Genomic DNA, 20,946 nt, shown 5'->3' with positions numbered 1-20,946 from the left:
GTTGGGTTTATCTAACCCAAGGCTGAAAACCTGGTGGAAGTGTTCGGGGCATGAAGAATGACAGTGATCAGGCCACAGAGTTGTCTGGGATCAGCAGCTGAGTGTTTTTACAGCCGAAGTCCCAAAGGGCAGAGACGGTCCTTAGGAAACACTGTGGTGGATTAATTTTGATGATAATAAGGACTATTAATTTTGATGATAATAAGAGACTAATAAGGGACTAACTATTTATGTTTTTCACGAGGGACAGGAAGCATATGGTGATCTAATCAGACGAAGCATTTGCCAAAGCCTGGATTCAGAAGCACAACCATATCTATCCAAGTTTCCTCATTTCTACACAGGGAAAAGCTTTCTAGTACTTTTATTTAAAGAAATAAAACTAATTGGAGAACTTCATAAAAAGTGTACAGAATAAATTTCTTGTTCTTTGAGCCCTTGTGTGTTTGTCTGATCATTTTAGAGAAATCTGTAAAGGTCTGCTTCTTTACTTTTCAGCTTCATCAGTCCACCTGGATGGAACATGAGGTCAACAATGTACACTTCAGGACGATGGCCCCCACTCACTCCCTTCTGAGATTCACTCATCAGCCTAACTTCGTTCCATGCTCTTCCGTAATCTCCTCGAACCAAAGAGCAGCCGATGCCAATTTTATCAGCCAGAGCCTGAGGGTGAAAACATGAGATCAACCAAGAGTGAAGAGGGAGGGGGTGGGGGAAATCCTTAGTTGTAAGACCCACTTTGGTTGAATGTGAAGTACACAACTCTTGCAGAGAAGTGCTTAGGTAGGAGGCTGAAAAATGTGGAATATTGTGATAGGAGCTGATAAAATGTCGTGGGTTTCCTTGTTCCTCAAGATCCTGTAGATTTAAAACCTCTGTGTAGGTCCTGCTGGGAAGTGACATTTTTCAGGCAGTTCCACTGCACTGTATCAGCACAAGACTGATGATGTCTTTGGAGAAAAGCTATTCCACAGGCTTTCAGCACTGGTACATCTATCAATCTTTCCTTGCGCCTAGGCTGCTCGTTGACTGTGATACACAGTGAGATTGAATGGAGGGACCAAATGGGTGGGGACCTATTTCTAGCCAATCTATTCTGGGTGATGTACATAGACAGATGCTATCGAGCAGGAGAGAAATTGTGAGTAGTTGGTTCCTCCTGGGCTGCCTGCTGCCACCTTCTCAGGGGTTGCTTATGTTTTCAGGGAGTTCACTCTTCAATTTGTCTTAATCTTGACATTATTTTTTAAATAGTAACCTTAAAGTAACCTGGAAACTTCTTAGCCACATTACAGTGGATAAGAGAGCTGGCTCAGACTGCCTGGGTTTGAATTTCAGCTCAGCCACTCACTAGTTGTTGTCACCTTATGCAAATGACTTAGCCTCTGCGTGCTTCCATTTCTTCATCTGTGAAATGAGGAGAACAGCAGTCTAACCACCCTCCTCATGGGGGGTTTATAAAGATGAAGTGAATTAATATGTGTCAAGTACTTACAGCATGAATGCTGGCACAGAGTGAGTACTCAATAAACGTGCCTAGTAAGTACTAGAAGGCAAGAATTGTGTTGTTTCAATAATCTCTATATTCATGTATTAAGGTAATTTATCTAATGTATAGATAGCACTCGGTGATACTGTGATTTCTAATTAGAAATATCTATTGGTCTTCACCAGGGTTTCTGGCACAGAACTCCTAAAATCCTTAGAATTTCCTAAGTGAGAGCCATAAGGGTATCTTTTGTCATGCTAATGAGATGACTGTTGGACCTCACCTGAGGATGGGCCTGGTTGCCCAAAGAATCAACCACTTGATTAGAGGTTTGGAACTTTTGGTCCTACTCCCTCCCACTTCCTCTGCGGAGAGAGGAGAGGCTGGAAGTTGAATCAGTCAATGGCCAATGCCTATGTAATGAAGCCTCCACAGAAACCTTAAAGGACAGGGTCCCAGAGCTTCTGGGTTGGTGAACAGGTAGAGATTTGGGGTGGTGGCCCTCCTGAGGAGGGCATGGATGCTCTACACCCTTTCCTCACACCTTCACCTATATTCCTCTCTCCACCTGGCTGCTCCTAAGTTATATTCTTTTACAATAAAATGTAATCTAGTAGGTACAATGTTTCCCTGAGTTGTGTGAGCAGCTCTTACAAATCAATCAAACCCAAGGATGGGGCTGTTGGAACCTCCAACCTGTAGCTGGTCAGTCAGAAGCACAGGTGATGATAATGTAGGCTTGTGATTACCACCTGAAGTGGAGTAGGGAGCCATCTTGTAAGACTGAGCCCTTATTCTGTGGAATCTAATGCTATATCTGCATAGACAGTGTCAGAATTGAATTGAACTGCAGAAACCCAACTGAAAATTGGGTCGGAAAATTGCTTTGATGTGTGGAACACCTTCCCTTCTATGTTGGAGTTAGTACTAGAATCATTTCACACTCATAGTCTCATGGGGTAGAGAGAAAAATAAACATACAGAGGTTTGCAAAAGTACGTTTACAGCTGATCACATGGAAAGTAAAACAATAATTAATAAATAATAATATAAGGAGAAACTCTGTGTTTGGCAGACTCACAACTATAAACCTACTTTTGCTTACCCCTGTATAATAATCTTTCCCAAAATAACTGATCTCTTACTCTATGTCGACACATTAAATAATCAAAACAACCCTGTGAAAGAGATACTATTGTATTTCCTGTTTTACAGAGAGTAAAGCTGAGGTCAGATAATTTCTGCAGGGTCATAGTAGGTGGTGACCCAATGTGACAGCCAGGGACTCTGTCTCAGGAGGTTGAGTTCTTAACCTACCTCCAGCTGAGATGAACCTGAAAGTATCTTTTTTTCTTTGTGAAGTGAGAACGCAGGTGATCTGCTTAGAGAAGAGGTGACGATGGAATGGCTTAGAAAGAAGGGCCGATGTGGGGCATAGCTGCTGAGGAAAACAGGAGAAGCCTGCGACCAGGAGCTGGGGAAAGGTGGCCAGGCTACTTGCTAGTGCACCCACGATGGATGCCCTGAATCTGCTGCAACAATTCTCACTGTCATGTTCTGCAGCTGAAGTGGCATTAGTGGAAAGGACAGGCAATCAGACTGGTGGGCTGGCCAGGCAGAGGAGTAAAAGGATTGGAGGCTAAAAACTGAGGCAAATTAGTGAGCAAATTATAAGGTCTGTGGGTAATTCATCTAGGCTGCCAACAAGCAAAAATAAAGCCAAACTATGGAAGAAAATGGGAAAGACAAAGTTAACATATGTAGGAGAAATGAAAGATTTAGGAGGGATTAAAGGATAAGAGACTTTCTCAATGAGTTAAATTAATAGTGAGAATTTCACTGGTGGGCAGGCAAGACCTGTGTATTTAATTGCATGACTCAGTTGAAGTGTGGGGGGTAAAGAATTCAGTTTGATGTGTTCTATTTACCTGTCAATAGTAAACCCATCAGCTTACTGGGACTGATGTTCAGGCTTCCAGCTGGATTGAGTGACATTGATGACTCCATTCACAGGAATGGTCAAGGTAAAATATTCTTTTCTTAACAGAAATGGGTATAATACTGATTATTAAATAAACTTTAATGAAAATTTCACATTAAAAAAGAATTCAGTTTGACATAATGTTATAGACTGAATACTTGTTCACCCCCAGATTTACACATTGAAGCCCTTCCCCTCAATGTGATGGTATTTGGAGGTGGAGCCTTTAGAAGATAATGAGGTCCAGATGTGATCAGGAGGGTGGAGCTTCCCTGGTGGCATTAGTGCCCTTAAGAGAGGAGGGAGAGACCAGAGCTCTCTCTCTCTCTGTGCCAGGTGATTTCACACTAAGAAAACGGCAGATGCAAATCAGGAAGTGAGCCCTCATCTGACGTTGAATCTCCTGGCATCTTGATATTAGATTTCTCATCCTATGGAACTATGAGAAATGAATCTTATTGTTTAAGGTACCCAGTCTATGGTATTTCTTTATAGAAGCCCAAGCCAACTAATATGGTGTCTGTGAGACACTTAAATGTATCTAGCTAAAGGGTGAGGAGATAACACAAATCTGGAGTCAGGAGATGTTTGTGGGACAGAGGAAAGTATCTGGAAGTAGGTGGTATTTAAGGCCACAGGAAAGGATGGCCTCACACTGTGAAGTACATAGAGGGAGAAGAGAGAAGAGCCTGTATCAGAGCCTTGCAGGACCCCATTTTTTAAGAGAGGGGTGGAGGAAAAGAGGTCTCCAAAGGAGACGAGATGAAGTAGTAAGAAAGGACAAGGCACTAAAGAGAATGGTGTCAAAGAAAGAGAATAATCAATGACAAATTCTATTGTTTATCAAGTAAGGCAGACAATAGATCACTCTCGTCCTTCATGAGAGGGAGCAAAGGCCATACAAGCAGTGAGTTGAGAAGAAAAATGAGAGGTGCGCCAAGGAGGGACAAAGAGTTGCGATGACTTGGTTTTGACCATGAATGAGAACTGTCTACGGGTAGAAGCATTATTGTAGGTTTTCATTCAGATAAGCTTGGGTTGACATTCCAGTTGTACCTCTGGTTGACCTTAGGTAAATTTCTTCTCTAAATATCTGTTTTCTTATCTCTAAAACAAGGAGTCAGTTCACTGTTGGCATTTTTGAGACTCTTCGCAATTATATTTATCAAGTACCTGGCACACAGGTAAAAACAGTGGTGGTCATGATTATAGGAGAAGTGGCTGTGGATATTATGAGAGAAGAAAATATACTTATTCCTTAAGTATTGTAGATTTAATTTTAGATTTTAAAGGAGAAACAGCTAAGAGAGAGAAAGATTAAAGTCAGGAGAGGAGAACTGAATGAGCAAGAAATCCAAGGAGTTAGGACAGACTGACATCTGGATTGCAAACAGAATTAGGGACTGGAGGCAACATACACATGGATGTAGTGAGGCTTACAGGTACTTGGGAGAGGATAAGAACTTTATGCATTAAGTCTATAGTTTAGACACCATTTTCTTAGCTCCTATTATATTACTGACACTGGATACAATGGAGAAAAACAAAGATCTCTTAAACCCCATCCTCCTCCAGTGTACTGCACTTCAGTGGATGACGCCACTGTTACCAGCTGCCCCTCCCAAAACTTAGAAATACTTCTGTTGTTCTCCTGTTTTCTCTCACACCACACCTACACACTCAGCAACTCCCTTCTGCTTTATCTCTTAAATTTCCCTCTAAATTCACCCCCTCTTTCACATCCTCAACTATACCTTCGGTAAAGGTCATCCATACTTCTTGCTCCAGTAACCTTCCAACTGGTCTTCCTGTCGCCAGTCTTGCCCCTGCTCTAGTCCATCCCACATTTTGTTGCCTGAATGGTCTGTGAAAATAATGTTGCCCGCTCATTTCCCCTCAATAACTCTTGGTGGCTACTCACATGGTGCTTTATGATCCGGTCCTTTAGCCTCATCCAACCCTTCTCCTTTCTCCACCCAGACTGTCCCACATTTCCCAAATGGCCCATTGACTCACACCTCTTATTTTGTATAAAGTTTGCTTTGTTTAGAATACTCTTGCCTCCTTCCTTATCTGTTGAAATCCTACATCACCTCTAATATATCATTTTCTCTCCTGAAACTTTCCCTGACATTGCCTTAAGAACCCACATGCCTAGCTTAGGTTCTCCTTGTATACAGGGACAGTCACTTCAGTAGCTTTATATTCCCAGACCCCAGAAGAGGCCATGGCCTCTGATTGGTGTATGATAAATATTAAATGCATATGCTTTTAACAGTCTGTGAATATATATGTACTTCTGTGTATGTGTATACACATACATATATATATATATATATATATATATATATATCAAATCTAAGTGATAGGATTAATATTACCCAGTTGGCGGCTGGCTCACTCTATTATGATAAAGAGAAAACATTTTTACCTAATGGCAAGTGAGGCAAAACATCTTAAATACCTTGAAAAGCAAAGCTCGATGGTAGAAGATCCCTTCTTTGATCTGTCCAATTGGCACAACATTGGATTTAAGTTGAAATTTTATTTCACTTATATGAAGTTGCCAGCCAAAATTCTGTAGTTTCTCTTTTGGAATTCTACCGCCCATTTTTTCTGCCACATACCTGTGTCAATTATAATGAGAGCAAATCATTCAAGTTTAATATCTCACTTTGGATGCTTTAATTGTAAAAAGTGTGTAATTATAAAAACTATATTCCCTCTGATTTTATTGTTTGCTTTAGTTTTTAAAATGCACATACTATAACTAGGTTAACATTAGGCTTACTGTATTCAAAAATATATATAAACTGAAATTATAATGATTTTATTCAATGCATGGATAGAAATGAATACTAATTTTCCCAATAAGATACGAATCAGTATCATTAAATTTGTATCAATGGAGATTTAGAATCTTATACTATTCTTGAAAAGTATTTGTAAATGTCTGTCTGAAATCCAAGGCACTGTACTAACATATGGTCCTTCTTTCAAGAAATTTAAACTCAGAGACAAGACAAACACACAGAAATTTTCCCATTAGACTTCCAAATATTTTTGTTTTATAATGTTTTCCTTTTAAATTTCATTATGCTTTAAATTTAGTGGAAGACATGACATTTACCTAACACTGAAGTCAGAGGAGAGAGAAGGAAGCAGTAAAGGATAAATAAGAAACAGCTGAGGAGGCAAGGTGGCCCTGGTACCTTTTCCTGTGGGCTTCTCCTAATACTAGGCTCTCCCTGAAGAAATCAGGAAATGCACCTGCAAAAATCCTCTGCAGACTAAGGCTACTGCATCTTAGAGTAAAGTCAGAATTGCATATTTTAAAGAAAGAATTTCTCCTTGTTGCATGAACAAGGAACAAAGCAAAAACAATCGTGAAAAACAAGAGAAAGAGCTGAGGAGAAAGCTTCTGACCTGACCCATGGTCTTACCGCCCAGGGGCACTGTAATGAAGGCCAGCAGCCAAAGCATGGAGACAAATCTCTGTCTCTGTTCTGGTGTAGGCTCAGGTTAAGAAGCAATTATTTGGGAATGATGAAAATTATTTCTGATAGGAACAAAGCATGAGGAAATTTGACAAATGTTGAAATGAGCTAAACCAGAGTTCTGCTTAAGTCATCACTTCTCAAGGACACGAGGAAATCTTGGTAGCCAAAAATGTTTTCAAGTTCTGCCTGATAAGAAGTCAGTGATCTGGTGGCTGGACTTCTTGTAGTTATCACATTCAGGTTTGATGACTGCAGCTCACTTCTGTCTGGAGTAGATACAAGTTCCCATGGAGACAGCAGCTGTTGCGCAACCCAGTAGCTCACCTGCTGGTTGGGGTCAGTCAAGAGGCATCCTCTGTTTCCAGTGATTCCTTACCCTTGCAGCTACCAAGTTAAGTTCTCAGCTTCTCTTAGTGCAATCAGATTAAACACTGAGCCTGCCCAAACATTTTGGTAGGCTCACTCTCCCACTTTAGAACAATATGAAACATATAAAAGTGAGAGATGTTTGTTTGTATTAGTAAACAACTTGTGAGTTTACAAATAATCCACAATAGAATTTCTTTAAATTGTGAGCACCCTATATACCCAATGAATGATTAACTTTTCAAACTTTTGGTTCATTCATAAGTTCTTCAGGATCACATTGAAAGATGCTTTTAAAGGTTTAGCAGGAGAAAATGATGGGCTTTTTTGTTTGTTTGTTTGTTTGTTTGTTTATTGTAAAGCATAGTTGGCATATGTACAGGCATTTTTCTTTAAACAATTTCTAACTCCTAGTTCTGATTCTTGGCAGAAATCTGATATAAAATAGAAATTGAGAAATTTAAAAAAAAATTTTTAAGATTTTATTTATTTATTTTTAGAGAGGGAAGGGAGGGAGAAAGAGAGAGGGAGAAACATCAATGTGCGGTTGCTGGGGTCCATGGCCTGCAACCCAGGCATGTGCCCTGACTGGGAATTGAACCTGTGATGCTTTGGTTCACAGCCCATGCTCAATCCACTGAGCTATGCCAGCCAGGGCTGAGAAATTTTTTTTTTAACTCATTGTGTTTCTGCTTCAGAGTCAGAAGTAGGGAACAATAACGTTCAACTTTATTATGGTGCAGTGTCTAAAAATTGGCTAAAAATGCAAACCAGTAAAATAAAATAATTTTCAGAAATTGAAAATGAATATGTATGTATAGACAACTTACTTTGCAAGAGCTTCAACCTGTTCCTTTGTATTTGTTATGGGAAGTATTGATTTGGTCACTTCATACACATAAGTACAGAAATCGGGATCAGAGGGAGGGTACCATTCTTTACAGGGGCCTGCTTCTGCAGCCCATTTTTGTGCTGCCGTAACCTCTTCCTCCTCCTCCAGCTTTTCCTCCTCTTTCTTTCCTCGGCCTTTCCTTTAAGAGTAAACAACAGCAATCAAAATGAATAAGCACTCACTGTGCTCTGAATTAATCTGAAGAACATCCCAGAAATACTGTTTATACCTCAACAACCATACCGCATAGTTGTCAAATTTTCAATGACAATGATACAGTTTTAGAGTTCCTATGTTTTGCAGTAGAAATTAATTTTCAAGAGAACACTACAGGATTCTATTGGTCTTTTGTACAATTGCATAGCAGGCTGCCTGGCCCATCATAAATATGCAATAAATATACATTGAATTGGGAAAAAATAGATTGCCTTCTCAAAAAATCTATGCTGGTTTCATATCATCTCTTGTTTCAGTTGACACCTTCTTAAGGAAAAATTTCTATCACAGTTTTTTAAGAAAAATTATCCAAAACATAGGAAAAGCAAAACAAAACAAGGATGGCATGAAATTCATGTCATGCAGGGGCAAAGGCTCATCAAAAGTTTATCAGGGGAGATGCACTTGGTTATTTTTTATTAGTAAATTTGTTGGAGTGACATTGGTTAATAAAACCATACAAGTTTCAAGTGTACAACTCAACAAAAACATCATCTGAACATTGCACCATGTGCCCATCACCCAAAGTCTCTCTCCTTCAGTCCCCATTTATCCCTCCTTGGCTCACTTTCACCGCCCCATGCCCCCTTAAAATGTACTTAGTTCTCCACTTGGGAAAAATGGAATGTACTTAATACAGTAAAGATACTGTTTAATTAAAAGATACTATTAATTAAGAGTTCATGACTTAGACAAATTAAGTAACTTAGTTATCGTGTAGATTTTTGTTTAGTTAAGATGCAAATTTCTGTCAGTGAAAAAGATACTTCCAAAGGTTATGGTTCATTGTTCTAGAGGATAACTGGTATCCAACAGGATGGTTTTTTATGTGGAAATCCTTTTCTAACATTTCTTAATTGAATACCTAGCTTCTCAAATGTTCTTTGAACCACTATTGGCATCTTACTGACTGTCTCTAACTAATGAGTTGAGCAAAAACAATGGTGTGGGTTCTTTCACCAGGTGACATGGAATAAGCACACTTTACCCTGTCTCTCCCACTTAATACAGTCATAAAACGTGGGCAGAACATATACAATAACTGTTTGAAGACTCTGAAAAGTAATCAGTAGCAGAGAGACCAGAGAAGACATTGAATTACTCCTGAACTGTTGGTGAGTTTAACTTGTTTATTTTCATCCACTGTTCTACAAGCTGAACTGAACATAGCCCCACATCTGAAAGTGGCCATCAGCACAGACAGTTGAAGCTCAAGGAGAAGTCTATTGGAGAAACAGGAAAGAGAAAGTGGAGAAAAGTCCTGATTGTTTTCTTATTTTTCTCCATCCTCTTGTGCTCCAGCCCCTAAGGAATCCTGTGACAGTAGTTACAGTGGTGGCATTGGGGTCCCTAAGAGCCTAAAACTGCCTTACACTCACTCAGTCCTCCTGCTGTTTGGCCGCAGATATGGATGCGGTCGTGGCAAGAGTGTGTCAGGGCAAAGTTAATAAAGCTTTTGGCTTGAGTTCCAAAAGGGAAGCCCCAACAAACCAGAAAAGACAAAGATCATGCAGAGGAAGGAGCTCAGGAAAACAACCATAAAAATTCATTTATGGAATTCTGGCAAAGATGGAGGCATAGGTAGATACACATTGCCTCTTCACACAACCAAAAGAAGAAGAACAACATTTTAAAAACAAAAATAACCAGAAGTGCCAGAAAATTGAACTGTATAGAAGTCCAACACCCAAAAGGACTTAGAGAAGAAAGATTCATCCAGACTGGCAGGAGGGGTGGAAATGGACAGCCAGGGCAGAGAGGACAGTCAATAGACATCAATGCCCAGATGATGCAGATGTAAAATGCTGTAATTAGTAACAAACACTCTTGAAATAAATAGAATTAGAAAGCCTTAGAAAGAAATGGGAGACATAAAATAAAATTTTGGAGCTAAAAATACAATACCGAAACTTAGAAAAACATAACTTTTTGAATGGGTTTAAGAGAATAGAGATAACAGAAGAAATAATCCATAACTTGAAGATAGATCAATATGAATTATCCAATCTGAACAACACAAAGAACAAAGATTGAAGAAACAACTGACAGAGTTTCAGGGGTTTGTTGTGCAATAAACAAAGATCTAATATTGGTGTCATCAAACTCCCAGGAGAAGAGAAAGATGAAGTACAGAAAAAAATGACTCATTAGGAGTGAGATGGCTTCATCAATTTGGTTAAAGACATAAATCTACATAGTCAAGAATCTTAGTAAACATCAATAAAATAAACCCAAAGAATTTCACTCCCAGACACATCAAAAATAAACCATCAAAACCCAAAGGCAGCCCTGGCCAGTGTGGCCCAGTTGGTTGGAGCATCATCCTGGGTTGTGGGTTTGGTCCCAGATGGGGCACCTGTGGGACACAGCTAATTGATGTTTCTCTTGCATCAATGTTTCTCTCTCTTGATTCTCCTTCCCCTCCCACTAGAATCAATGAGTATACCCTCAGGTGAGGATTAAAATAAAACAAACAAACCTAAAAGCAAAGCAGATGACACAATTGTCTATGTAGAAAATCTCAAAGGATTTACCGAAAAACGAAAAAGAAAGAAGAAACCTCCTAGAACTAACATGTGAGTTTTTCAAGGTTTTAAGATATAAGGTCCATATGCTAAAATCAATTGTGTTTCTACATAGGAATGACAAAAGTGAAAATGAAAAAAGTTTGGAAGCACTTACAGTTGTTCTAAGAAAGTTAAACACTTAGGTATAAACTTCACAAAATATGTAAAGAATCTGTGTACTAAATATTAAAAATCCTGTTGAAAGCAATCAAAGAAGACTGAAATAAGTGATAATACATACTGTGTTCATAGATTTAAAGATGCAATATATTAAATATGTACTTCCTCCCCAAAATGATCTCTAGGTTTCATGTAACTCCTATCAAAATTCAAGCAGAGTTTTTTTGTAGGCATAAGAAAAATCTTACCCTATAATTTATATGGGAAGGCACAGACCCTAGAATAGCTAAACCAATCTTAGCAAAGAAGAATAATCCAGACCGAGAGATACTAGCGGAGAGATGGAAACACAGGTTAATGCAATGAAACAGAGCACCCAGAATGAGACCCACTAACATGCTCAACTGATTTTTGACAAAGGTACAAAAGCAATTTAATGAAAGAAGTATAGCCTTTTCAATAATGGTGCTTAAGCAATTAGACAGGAAAGATTCTTGTGGTGATAGAACTGTTCATTATCTCAGTTGTAGTCATAGACACATGAACTTCCAGATGTGATAAAATTGTACAGAACTAAATACATACACATGTTGGAAGTTAAACTGGGGGAGCCTGAATAAAATCATTGGATTGTATGAATCTAAGTTACAATGTAATAAAAAGTCTCTAAGCAAAAATTAATATTTCCCAGCTGTATCATCTTAACCTTTTCCCTTTCCATAAAATAGATATGAGCATATTCACATACATGGCAAGATTTTTGTAAGTTAGGAACTGACACTACTAAGGGGTCGATTCAAACGGTAGAAAGCAAAGTGAAGTTTAACTGCTTTCTAAAATTACGGTAATGGGAGAAAAGGGAACAACTGCAATTGAACAACAATAAAAAATAAAATAAAAATAAACAGATAAAATAAAACTACTGGATAAGTTTATGAGATTGAAGAGCTCATCCCCATGATTACACAGAGCTACCTGTAAAACAAAGAGGTATATTTCTCACTGAGTATGTTGCCTGGAGTAAGAAAAACTATTTGGCCTATAGAAGATGCCATCCAATATACCAGCAAAGCTCATTGTGGAGGGCTATCTTATCGAGTGATTAAAAATAACAAGCAAAATAGAGACAATTCCCAGTCAGGGCACATGCCTGGGTTGTGGGCCAGGTCCCCAATGGGGGCCACGTGAGAGGCAACCACACATTGATGATTCTCTCCCTCTCTTTCTCCCTCCCTTCCCCTCTGTCTAAAAATAAATAAATGAAATAAAGAAAAAAATAAAAATATGTATTTAAAAAATAGATAATTTAACAGAATGCCTAAGCAGTACTGTGCTGCTGTTGTAAACAGATGTACTTCAATGGGACTTCTTTCCCATGAAGGCTGCCAAGTTATGTTAATAAGGGCTTCGATGCCTACATGAATTTCACTTCTAAATAAAAATGTAAACAAATGCTTGGAAATTATAAAATTTACTTCTATATAATTAATCCTCAGAAAGAACATTGATTCATGATTAAAGATAGCAGAACTTCCACCTTTCTTGCTGAAACTTTAGCAATACTGCCTCAGAAAGCAGACTTATTGTGTGGATCCAAAACAATAAGAACATTTTCTATCTCCATAGGGGAATGAGTAGGTAGGTAGGTAAGTAGAGAGGGAGATTTGTCTGGCCCCAAATTGTGTATTGATATTTCCAATGTTTAATCACTTGCTCCTTTTTGATATCATTAATGAGCTGAATATATAAACTATAGAACAAGGCTAGAGGGAGAAATATAAATACTGAATCCAACTCACTAGAGTTTTAATTTAAGTAGAAAACTTTTGGTGTGTGAAAAATAATCACAATACCAACTAGCTTCAAAGAATTCCACTTCAGTGATAAAAACAAGAAATTCAAGGAATTTGATGTCAAATGAAACCTATTCCATTGAGTGTCTTATTTCCATCCCATCTGTTCCAACAGTATAAGGAGGAAGTATTGTATCAAATGAAGATATGACTTATTCTGGCCTTAGGAGAATATATATATATATATATAGTGTGTGTGTGTGGTGTGTGGTTTATTTTGTTTGTTGTCTGGTTCTCCACTGGGATGTAAGTTCTATGAGTGTGGAAGTTTTTGTTCACTGTCTAATTTTCCCACACTAGAACAATTCCTGAAACCTAGTAGATGCTCAGTTTTTAATTTTTCCATTTTACTGATGAGGGAACCCAGGCAAGGAAAAGATAACCTATTGCTCAAGACACATAATTTATAAGCCTTGTAAAAAAATAACCATTTCCTGCAAAAGTTCAGATTTCTATCCGAAAGAAATGTGAGTGCCTACATATGCCAACTAAGCCCTGTGCTAAATACTGGCAATGAAAAGAGAAACGATGTGAATCGGAACATGTTCCTGTCCTCAAGGAGTCCTCAGTCCAGTAGGGGAGAAGCAGAGAGGCCGCATGAGGAGGACGAGGGAGAGGGAGGCCAAACAGAGCTGGAACAATAGCAGCAGATTAGGAACAGAGAGCAGTACAGTGAGCAACAGAGACTGACAGTACAAAATAAAGCCAGAAACAGAAAAGAAACCACTGCTCACACCCTTAAGGACCTTTGGGGACAGTCTCAGTTTAGAAAGCATATGCTCCATATCAGTGCCAAATAGAGTCCAATATACCATACTGGTTCTCAGGGGCTTAAGTCAACAATAATGAAAGGGTCATAGAGTATGGTAGAAGATCCAATGGTTTTTTGAAGAGCTGAAAGAGTTCACAAGAGAAATAATATATTTAAAAATAAGCTAAACAAGTAGAAAGTATGTTTTAAATTTTCATAGTCTAAAAAGCACAAAATCACATTGTAAATCTTTCAACCAATAAGAAGTCGGTCCTGTTTCACTTGCCTCCCTCTTGCAGCTCCTGCAGGGGCAGAGATTTTAGTGAGCAAGATGGGAGGGGTGTGGACATGGAAAGCAGGGAGAGAGAAGCCAGGCAACCGCTGCAGGAAGACAGAGCGTTCATCTGAAGTTGACCACTACAAAGGGTTGGACTTCCAATGACTGACTAGAGATGGTTTCCGTAGTCATTTTTGAGTTAAAGTCACTGTTGGACTTTATAATGATCAAAGTGACCTGAGTTCTCACCCAGAGGCAGGAGAAAAACTCCCTCTGGGTAAGTTTTAGTGACAGCAAGAGACAAAAATAAAGTTAATTTTAATTACATTTCATGAGGCCCACTTAGTTCAACATACTGATTCCTAAGAAAATCTTCCTATTTAAAAGCCACCCCTCCCTTTCACCGAAATTGGTGGGTAATTAAAACTTGACATGATTACAATTACAAGAAGAATAAATGCCACATTTCTTACCTTGATCCTTTTTCTTTAGTGGCACTTTTGCTAAGAGCAGTGGTTCGTCCAGAAGGAGGTTCTAATCTCTCTTCTGTGGGAGATCCAAACCGAGCACTATTTTTTCTTGTCATTTGAAAAGAACCACAATCAATTTGAATCATATGGAAAATAACAATCCATTACATTTACAAGGTATTTAGTACTTTATAAGGCATTTTCACTTTTTTATAAGCTTTGATTCCCTTCACCATTACAAAGCAGGCCACCACGCAGTGTTCCGTCTGCAGGTCAGGAAAGGAAGCTCGCTCACAGACACCGAGTCGTGTGCTCAAGATCTCCCCGTGGGCTCACAGCAGACACCATGTTGACTCAGGTGCCCTGGCAGCTTTTCCAGAGATCTTTTCCATAGCAATTTTAAAAGCCAATTATGGAATTATACTACTACAAGGAATCTAAGAATGGTGACCAAAATCTAAATTTCTTTTATTCCCAAATTGAGAGGAGAATTATTTGAGTACAGATGAAAGGTCATTTTTTTACCTGGTCTTTTCTTCACTTGTTCTTCTTAAAGAAGATGTAGAAGAAACAGTTTGCCCATAAGCAATGTCTGAGGATTTATCTTCTGTGGATGCAGGTGGAGAACTATAATTTTACATATATGAAAGTATGAACAAATTAAAATAATTAACTTATCAACATTGGCTTTGCCCTACAAAACAGTTTTTTTCTGAAAATCATATTTAGAGCTAATTTTAACAGTGACATATTAATTTAAAAGCATAAAGGAGAGGTTATGATAAGACAAGAAATATTATAAAGCTTTCCATGAGCTAGAATAGTGAATACTTTTATAAAACGTGTCACATAAAATGTATTATATAGATATATAAATCTATGTGACCATTTAAAGAATGGTTTTTAGCTCTCCTATTTACCTCTTATTATATGTACAAAAAACATTGTGTACTGCCCAGATTCCTGCACATGGTTCCAGAGAGCTGTAAACACAATTCACCTTGGTTTGCTCCTATCTATTAATACTTCCTTCAATTACTTCATGTTACCAGAAGACTAAGAAACTGTGGCTGCTGAAATACATCTGGAATTGACTGGTAACATGGAGTCAAAGGAAAAACCATGGTGGCGGTTCCTTCGCACAGCCTATGTCAGGCTGTGAGTTTATGGATCAGTGTTTATTTTAATGGCCGTGCTTGATACACAGGGGAAAGGTAAGATCCATCCTGGGAATATTTACATATTCACATGATGATGGGTAAACAAAAAAAATGTGTGCTTCCTGCATCCCTGCTTCCCATAAAGACTCACACGTCAGATTTACTGTTGACTAAGAGTACAGTGTGTAGGTCATTTGCTTCTTCTAGGCAGAGATCTTTCAAAGGCGGAAGTTTGGTGCCAGGATTTATCTGTAAATAATTTAAAGATTGAAAAGTAATATCAGCATGGGTTATATGTTTTAATATGAATGCTGATAGAATATGTTCTCAACTGTTTGAGGTGTGTAATTTCACACACACACACACACACACACACACAGTTAGAAATAGGACCCTGGAGCTTGTGGACATTGTGCCTTTGGGCAGGGCACATCTCTCCAGTTGCCCATAATCTCTATTGCTTTATTCTCAGCTGTTTCACACTATAATGACCAGTTTGGCCCCTGAAAGTATTTGAGTTTATAAATCTATATACATTAGGGAGAACTTATTGTCTTTAACAGTAACTAATTACTAAACAGATTACAAAAAAATGGAGTAAGGCTATCTGAAAATAGGCTAGACAAAGCTCTACACTAGCAATTCATTAGCCTGGTGAAGAAGGCTTGACTACATCACCTTCTGAGGTCTTTTTCCAACCATATTACAGTTAGATTCCTTTCATCCAAGATACTTGTCATGATTTTTTTAAAATAAAATGGATCCCCTGGCTGGTATGGCTCAGTTGGCTGGGCATTGTCCCATAACAAAAGGTCATGGGTTCAATTCCGGTCAGGGCACTTGAGGGTTTGGTCTGCAGTTGGGGTGCATCAATGTTTTTCTCTTGCATCTGTTTCTCTCTTACATCAATGCTTCTCTCCCACTCTTTCTCCCTCCCTTCACCTCTCTCTAAAAAATCAATAAGCATATTCTCTGGTGAGGATAAAAATATTAGAAATATGATATTAGAAACTTAATATTTTCTGAATGAATGCATTATAAAGTGTATGCATTCTCCTTTATAAAGTAAATGGTCTCCTTAACTTTTTAAAAAATTCATGAACAAATACATTTTGTCCCCATTTTCTGATCCATGGCAACATATTTATGATGTGTTTATTGTTGGTTTCTCTGTTCTTTCCTCTCATTTCTCTTAAAGCAGTTTTGTACTAATGTTGTGCCAGGTCTTTAAAATTATTCATCAGCAAGATGGGCTTTCTAGGAGCTATGATCTCTCAGGGGCTTGTGCTCAGATTATGGGGGCCTGTGCCTGCACTATGATGGTGATGATGGCCAGGGGAAGCAGGAGGAAGAACTGAAGTGTTAGCTTAGCTGTGTTTCCTTATTCAAAATATATCTCTAATTCTGTTGTCATGACAGGGTGCCTCCTGCAACTATGGCTTTGCTATGGGACTCTTCTCATAGCCCTGTCTCCTCTGCTTCTTTGAACCATATTGGCTCAAGATGGCTTCCCCCGCCACCTTGCTGACCCCAGCTCTCGAGGTCCTGCTTTTGTGCTTCTGAGTTCTCCTATCACCTCAGGAAGTATATTTACATATATATATATATATATATATATATATATATATATTATTTGTATGGTGTTTTCTGACACCTGCCACTACTAGCTCTCTTGCGCTTCTTTTTTTTCCTTTTTATTCTTTTTCAACAGCTTCTGCCTGATCTCAGCAACTTATAGTAACTCTTAAATTTTTTTGAAGTCTGTGGATCATATCTGTTTCCTAGTTTTGCCTAAAATGGTATTTGTGGGTTTTAAATTTTCCCCATTCTTATTGCTTTTAGTTTCCAGATGAGGTAGAAAATGCTGGCTTAGGCAGCAATATCAAAAAGGCCTCAAGATCCTAATTCTTAGCTTCCCATTTCTTTCAGCATTAACACTGAATTGCACTCTATAATATTTTAAAAATCATAATCAGAAATGCAGTTAAGTCAAACAATATTCTTCTACATTATATTTTTAAATCCAGTATTATAATTTGATAAATTTGTGTTAGATTATAATTAATAAAATGAAAAAGTTATACTTCTGTCCTTATCACTAACACAGAACCTTGAAAATAACAGAACTCCAAAATGAACATGCTGTTTCTTTCATATCTGTTCTGAAACTTGAACTAGCTCAGAAAGCTGATTTGAGTAAAACTAATCAAATTCCAGTTAAAAGTATACACAAATGCAAAATCTTATAGCCACCCAAAGTTAAGGATGAAGTTCTGATTCCCAAGTTTCTGTATATAAAAGTATAAATTATGTTGGGTAGTTATAAAATTGCAATGTAATGGCATCATGATTAAAGAAGAAAGTATTATCAAATGTGCTGAAATATTACTCAGTGCTCCCACTTACCCGGCCATAATCATAGAATCCATCACTAATTATGTCACCTGATGACAAGTAGCCAGTCCGGCTGTATTTCAGAGGCAGGTGATAGTTGAGCAATTTGTTATAAGCTACCTCACTGAATTTATTTTTTCGGCTTACTGACAGATTAATTTCTTCAAGGTTATCTAAAGCCCTGTCAATAGAAGCAAAAGGTATTATTTGTCTCATATAAGCAATCCAACATTAAGTTCTCATCTATCTACCTATCTAAGATCCTAAATGAAATGGAAAAGTTAAAGTCATCCGCCCTTGGGAGAATAATGCTGACAGAGTTATGAAGACAAATCACTCCTTTCTGAGAACACATATGCCTTGTAGTAACTCATACTCAGAGTTAAAAAGGGCACTTTCAGAAAAAAGATTCTTCGTATAAAGTAAAAGTAGTGCTGAACTCCAATTTTTGTAGCTAAGCAGGCAATAAATACAAAGAATAAAAATGTTTAGAAACAGGGTCAACCTGTCTGAAACCTAAAAACCGTCTTCACTGATAAGCTAAAGGCAACAAACTCATCTGCCGTTGGTGAGGGAAACTGATTTGCTGAGGCTGGCTGAATGAGGAACTCTGATGAAGAGATTTGGGCCAGGGAGGAAGGAAAATGGAGATGGTCCTCAGGGCTCATCCACTGGATCTTAGCCTTGACAGTTGAGAGAGAAATAGGGTTGTGTGACAATAGTTGACAAAATAGTTGAGAAATAGTTTTTCATCTCAAGATGAAAAAGCGGAGAAGGAAATGCTGAGGATGATTTTGTAAAGGTGGTGAGGGAGATCTTGAGGTGGGCAGGATGAAGGAAGGGCCTGGCTTCCACTAGGCAGTCCTTTCAGAGGTAAGGCTCCTGCTGTGACATGCAGCACCCCTGGGCACTCTGGAGACCTGAGACAGAGAGGGTGGACTCTGCTTGACCTTCCTCGGGCCTCAAAAGTGTACTTCTTCATCTTAGGCTCTTCACCTGAGCCAGAAACTCGAGACAGCTCCACTCACCCGAACCTGCACAGTTCAGCGGCCGTCAGCTCGTCACTGGCGCAGACCATGGCAGCCCAGCTGGCATGCCTCCTGACCTCGTCGTTCTTGGAGCGCAGGAGCTCTACGAGTGGCTCCAAAGCACCCGAGTTTCTCAACTGAAAGTAGAAATCAACAATTTACACATCAGGAGTTCTGCATATAAGCACTTTCAAAAAATCTCATTATTTGATTGTTTTCAAGGTTGTAACTATGTAAAAACATTTTAGGATGTGTCCATATTTAGATTTGTTAAATTCAAGGGGAAAAAAACAATCACAAACCCTTACAGACAGAATTCCAATTTTCTGTTCAAAATCAAGAAGAAGCCATAGTAAAGAAATTGAGGGGGGTCACAGTGATTTGGCACAGGGCAGGGACTGGGGGAAAAGCCATCTCCTCACTGTCCACCAGTGGGATGCCCTGTACTTATTCACTCAGCTCCTCAACACTGAATGTCCATTTGGCCCTGAGGTAGACAGAAGAATGGTTCCCCAAAGATGCCCTCGTTCCAGGAAGAGATTTTGCAAATGTGATTAAGTTAAGGAGTTCAGATGGGAAGGTTGTCCTAGATTGTGGGGTGGGCCCAATGGAATCACAAGGGCACTTAAAAGAGGGAGACAAGAGTGCCAGGGCCAGAGAAAGGAGGTGCCAGGAGGCAGAAGTTGGAGTGATGGAGGAAGGGCCCATAGCCAAGGAATGCAGGTGCTGGTAAAAGCTAAAAGGGGCAGGAAGTGGGTTTTCCCCTAAAGTCTCCAGAAAGAATACGGCTCTGCCGACACCTTGATTTTAGCCAATTTTCAGATTCCTGACCTCCCGAACTGTGAGATAGTGGATTCGTATTGCTTCAAGATACGAAGTTACAGTGGTTGGTTGTGGCAGCAATAGGAAACTAACGCAGCCCCCACGGCTGGACAGGAGGTGCCACTGCGGAAGGGCAGGGCGGTGGACACTGCCGCCAGGTCCGCAGTGTGGCCGCAGCAATGCTGAGGCGATGACCTAAAAAGAGACCCGTTTCTGTTGTCCTTGTGTAGTGTCTTTTCTTCATTTCTCCAAAAAGTAAAAAAGAGATGAAAAATAATAAGAGAACTGGACAGAATTACATTCATTACATTATTAAAAGAAATTACTTATGTATAAAATTATTACAACCAGAAAAAGACGATTTGACTGAGCTATTGTTTTACTGTCTGAAATGCAATGCTCTGTCACCTGAGCCTGGGGGACAAAAAGCGTATTCTGCGGGTCTCTGTGTGCAGTATCCAAAGACGAGAGTCCTTGTGGAACATGATCCACTTTCGGTCACTTTCTCCTAAAAAAAGGGACTCTGGCAGAGACTACATGTCAGCATATGTGACTGGGCAGCTCAGAAAACTTTCCTGAAGCATCTTATGCTTAACAGGCCAAACTTCCGAACATCTTTATTTCTGAGTATAACATAAGATAAATAGTAACCTAGCTCCACATGTTCTTTTGGCAAAGATGTAATTATTTATTAATCCCTCCATTCCTTCCTTCATTCCTCCATTCATTCATTCATTCATTTCATTTACTCATTTATTTAACAACTGTCTACTCACTGTGCACTGTGTGCCAGGTGTGTATTAATGATGTAAACACAAGAAAGAAAACCCTCAGTTCCCTTCCCTAAAGGAGCTTATTAGAATCTGTCATACAGGAACCATATAATGTAACACGAGGGCCAGGGAAGCCTGCACAGGGTGCAATGGGAGTGCAGAGGAGGATGCACCTGAGTTTCAGGTCTGGAGAAAGGTCTCACAAAACAGGATGACTGAGCTGGGTTTTGAAGGAGAAAACAGGCATTTATCAGGATAATAAAAGTAAAACTAGCTCCCCAAGC

The 20,946-nt window shown here is 39.0% G+C and overlaps 1 protein-coding gene across 2 annotated transcripts in view; it reads right to left on the bottom strand.

Moving 5' to 3' along the window:
- Positions 1–347: 347 nt before the first annotated feature.
- LOC114492859 (armadillo repeat-containing protein 3-like) overlaps positions 348–20,946 on the bottom strand; it is a 67,002-nt gene continuing 46,403 nt past the window's right edge. For both annotated transcript variants that reach the window (XM_028507440.2, XM_036022791.1), the window contains 8 exons: positions 19,068–19,204; positions 18,052–18,220; positions 15,797–15,894; positions 15,011–15,112; positions 14,489–14,593; positions 8,170–8,370; positions 5,938–6,100; positions 348–666 (listed from right to left, as the gene is read on the bottom strand). In XM_028507440.2, the coding sequence (XP_028363241.1) occupies positions 460–666; positions 5,938–6,100; positions 8,170–8,370; positions 14,489–14,593; positions 15,011–15,112; positions 15,797–15,894; positions 18,052–18,220; positions 19,068–19,204 (1,182 nt within the window). In that variant the 3' untranslated portion in view covers positions 348–459. The remainder of the gene's footprint in view (positions 667–5,937; positions 6,101–8,169; positions 8,371–14,488; positions 14,594–15,010; positions 15,113–15,796; positions 15,895–18,051; positions 18,221–19,067; positions 19,205–20,946) is intronic.

The sequence above is a fragment of the Phyllostomus discolor genome, chromosome 1 (genome assembly GCF_004126475.2).
Source record: "Phyllostomus discolor isolate MPI-MPIP mPhyDis1 chromosome 1, mPhyDis1.pri.v3, whole genome shotgun sequence".
Lineage (NCBI taxonomy): Eukaryota > Metazoa > Chordata > Mammalia > Chiroptera > Phyllostomidae > Phyllostomus > Phyllostomus discolor.
This window is presented reverse-complemented; position numbering and strand designations above follow the sequence as displayed.